At 40.6% G+C, this 4,041-nt stretch overlaps 1 protein-coding gene across 1 annotated transcript; it reads right to left on the reverse strand.

The window, feature by feature from the left end:
* Positions 1 to 267: 267 nt before the first annotated feature.
* LOC123046160 (uncharacterized) lies at positions 268 to 1,696 on the reverse strand. Its single transcript, XM_044469455.1, has 2 exons — positions 1,227 to 1,696; positions 268 to 550 (listed from the first exon to the last, which is right to left on the reverse strand). Exons 1-2 carry the CDS (start codon positions 1,333 to 1,335, stop codon positions 357 to 359), a joined length of 303 nt encoding a protein of 100 aa, XP_044325390.1. The 5' UTR covers positions 1,336 to 1,696; the 3' UTR covers positions 268 to 356.
* Between the last annotated feature and the right edge of the window lie 2,345 nt (positions 1,697 to 4,041).

Consider the following 4,041-nt stretch of genomic DNA (forward strand, 5'->3'; position numbering starts at 1 on the left):
TTACAACCAGTGGCTTGTGCACAAAATTAAAGCTTTTATTATCACATCCAACCACTGGCTTGTATATTTGCAGAAGCATCCCATGTTTGAATCGATCATTTATTTAGATCTACAACGCGTCCAATATAAACTTCAGTTGTGTTTGTGTATTTAACTAAGTAGTTGTTGACCACTGATTAATTTCAATGTCCAGCGGTACTAGAGCATCAGCTTGTATATAAATTATTTATTCCTTAGTATCTAAACTAGATAATCTGTCTGTACTGTTTTTGTTCCTCATTCATATCAGGACACCCTAGTAAGAAAGGTTTGCTTTCTTAGCTGTCTACTCTTTATAACTGACCGTCGTTCTTTTGTCATGTGATTTTCAGGTAATGGAACTGCAAATAGGAGTGGCAGCGGCGACCAGGATGCAAATGGAACCACTTCCATCGTGTGACCAAGCATCGTGTGACCAAGCAAAGCATAGTAATACCTTTCCAAGGTCTTTGGGAACCACTTCCATTTGCATCCTGGTCGCCGCTGCCACTCCTATTTGCAGTTCCATTACCTGAAAATCACATGACAAAAGAACGACGGTAAGTTATAAAGAGTAGACAGCTAAGAAAGCAAACCTTTCTTACTAGGGTGTCCTGATATGAATGAGGAATAAAAACAGTACAGACAGATTATCTAGTTTAGATACTAAGGAATAAATAATTTATATACAAGCTGATGCTCTAGTACCGCTGGACATTGAAATTAATCAGTGGTCAACAACTACTTAGTTAAATACACAAACACAACTGAAGTTTATATTGGACGCGTTGTAGATCTAAATAAATGATCGATTCAAACATGGGATGCTTCTGCAAATATACAAGCCAGTGGTTGGATGTGATAATAAAAGCTTTAATTTTGTGCACAAGCCACTGGTTGTAACTACTTTTCTATTACAAGATCGTGGGCAACCTTTTTGACTACCAAATGCATGTACGTGTCAGATTATATACCAAGTCAAAACATTGTCAGAATCCTTGGTGACTACAAGATGCATGTGTATTTCAGATTAATGATGCCACTACTCTGTTCAAATCATCAAGACTGAGTTTTTCTTACCCCTGTATGATATTGCAGCCTCTCATTCATCTAAAGAAGCACAAGTACTGAAACTGCATCTACGTACTAAAACTGAAACTGCATCTACGTACTTGATTGAGATGTATACGCATCAAGAAAGCTTGTACCTTCCCAAACAAGAGGACGCCCTCCATGCTGATGTCGCTGCCCCGTGCTACTGCCTTCATGGTTGGCTCGTGCACCATCAGCTTCGTTGCTGCAGCCGCCGAGCGCCATGCCCTTGTCTTGGAGCAGCGAATGGCACGAACTGGATGGGGTGGAGGCGAGGAGATGTGGAGGAAGGCGGGAGGCTAGTGAGCGCGTTGGCCGGACGCCGGAGAAGCTACGCTGGCGAGGATGTGTTCTGTGCGCAGCGGCGGCGCCGCCCACAGGAGGAGCGAGAGGAAAAACAGCGATTCTAGGGTTGGGACATTTGCGTTCGTGCTTTTATATGAGCAGAAGCGTAACATGAAGGCCCTAGAAGCTGGGCCGGGCAAATAAATTCAAACTGGGCCAAATAATTCGGACGAAAGGCCCATATACCGGGCCCAGGCGAGATGGCCGAAATTCGGCCGAAATTTAGTTTTTTCGGCCGAAAATCAAAACGCTGTTGTCACACCGCAGGGAGCTCCACTGTCGGAGTACACGCTTCGTCTGATCGGCTCTGATCTTGAGCACTACATCCGCAAGCTGCTCGACGACGGGGAGATTAAGTACAACATGAGGTACAGGGTGCTCAATTTCAGCATGGGCAAACCCCGCGTCAAATTCAACAGCAGCCAGATCCCAGATGTAAAATAGATACATACAACTATGCTAGCTGACGAGTTGTCGAGTTGTATCTACGCACTTGCTGTTCCATAAAAAAGAAGCATTACTAGAGCATTCCAAAGTCATGACCGCAGTTGCACATATACAAAACAATACATTGGCTGTCGACAGCATCTTGTCCATAAACCTTCCACCTGAAAGAGAGGCTGAGCAAACTAGGGTCTAAAGATAATTCATTTGGGGGGTCGTGAGTACCAAGATAGGCTACTAGTTTATCTTAAAATCACTACAACGAGTTGTGCTGACAAATAACAATACCACGGGAAACCCTCTCAGTTTTGCTAGTTGAGAAAGGAGAGGTCTTCTGTAATTCTGTAGATAATCTCATTCCATGGAAGGAATAATCTTGTAAAGTTTGAAATCATCACTCCATGGCCTGAATTGGTCCTCATTCGTAATATTCTACAGAGGAAGAGAGTAAATTGTTAGGGAGTCGGATATTTCATAGGGAAGCCCATCTATATAAGAAGAAAAAGACGATGCCACATGCTGATAAAAATTAAGCAATATGAAGGAATCAGTTTTGTGTCTCCCCAAAGTTCTTCCTTCCAGCACATCGTTTCCTAATCCTCCTAAGTCCTCATTCACAATGTCGTGCCTTCCTGGCCATCCTAATCACGTAGCTATCCTCTTGTAAACTAGGTTTGTACCATAACTTTTCAAAATTAGCAACAAGAAAAACTCATACTGATGCACCATGGCTGCTAGTTCTTTGTAACTCCATGCCAGTAAGAACATATGGCAAACTAATGCTTCAAATAAACTCATTAACAATGATTTATACCATACCGGCATGATATTTAACAGGTTAATATTGTGTTGTCTCCGTTAAAAAATAACCTAAACACAAAATAAATAGATTGTTCTAACTGGGAGTAGGTAAAAGATATTACAATTCAGTTAACAACAGGTTGAGCCATTATTGTTAGAGGTTTCATACTATGCAGGCATGCAAAAAGGGTTATTACGAAAAAAAATTCAAAGAAATGGGGTATGAATGAGGTTACCTCCATCCAGAAGAAAAATCCACGCAACAGAGCTAATTGATTGGGTTTGCTGGTGCTTTCTACACGTACTTGTTTCGCAAGATCTGGAGTTAAATATTAAACAACGGGTTAATTAATACTACAACATGTAATCCATCACATTAGAGAACATAAGCAGTGTTTATTAAACAGCCACATACCACATTACTTCAAACCAGGTACGTACCAATATGATTTGCTACTACTTTTCGTCTTAGGCTGGTCATAGTGAGGAGTAACTTAGACTAGTGTCATGCATATGACACTAGTGTAAGTTACTACCTCCATAGTGCAAAGTAACATAGTAGTAGTATCATAGATTGCTTCATTTATTATCTCATAGACTCATTTTGCAGCCTTATTGGGAAAGGCAACTTCTCAAGCAAAACAGCCATTTATTATACTGTAGCAACTATAATAAATATGTTGGGAATTTATCTTTGCACTCCCATCGTGTCGCAGACCTTTGGACCTGTGCTGAAAGTTAATTAAGTTACTCAATTGTTAAGTCTACACAGCGCATTCGTTATCAGTATATATTACTCCACAGCAAACTATTTCAGGCATTTGTTTGTTTTAGTGGGCCCTGGAAAAACTTGATTCATCATTAAAAAAGAAGAACCGAGTTGTCCGGTTAACATACGTAAAACTCAGCTAAAAACGTCATAACAGCCCACACACGAAACAGCGGCCCTTGATCGAGTTTTGCAGAGATGCGAAGACACTAGCCTTGTCTCGAATTGGGAAAAGTGTCACTTTATGGTTAATGAAGGCATTGTCTTGGGGCATAAGATCTCCGAGAGAGGTATTGAAGTAGACAAAGCTAAAGTTGATGCGATTGAAAAGATGCCATGCCCCAAGGACATAAAAGGTATAAGAAGTTTCCTTGTTCATGCTGGTTTTTATTGGAGGTTCATTAAGGACTTTTCTGAAATCTCTAGGCCTCTGACTAATTTATTGCAAAAAGATATTCCTTTTGTCTTTGATGATGATTGCGTAGAAGCATTTGAAATACTTAAGAAAGCTTTGATCACTGCACCTATTTTTCAGCCACTTGATTGGAATTTACCTTTTGAAATTATGTGTG

The sequence above is a fragment of the Triticum aestivum genome, chromosome 2B (genome assembly GCF_018294505.1).
Source record: "Triticum aestivum cultivar Chinese Spring chromosome 2B, IWGSC CS RefSeq v2.1, whole genome shotgun sequence".
In the NCBI taxonomy this organism is placed as follows: Eukaryota; Viridiplantae; Streptophyta; class Magnoliopsida; order Poales; family Poaceae; genus Triticum; species Triticum aestivum.

What these genes read in the sequence shown, in the direction of transcription:
- LOC123046160 (XM_044469455.1), bottom strand. Translation starts at nt 1,335, where the DNA reads ATGGCGCTCGGCGGCTGCAGCAACGAAGCTGATGGTGCACGAGCCAAC. An exon ending in GCGTCCTCTTGTTTGGGAAG is followed by an intron (nt 551 to 1,226) that starts GTACAAGCTTTC and finishes TGTGATTTTCAG; the next exon opens with GTAATGGAACTGCAAATAGG.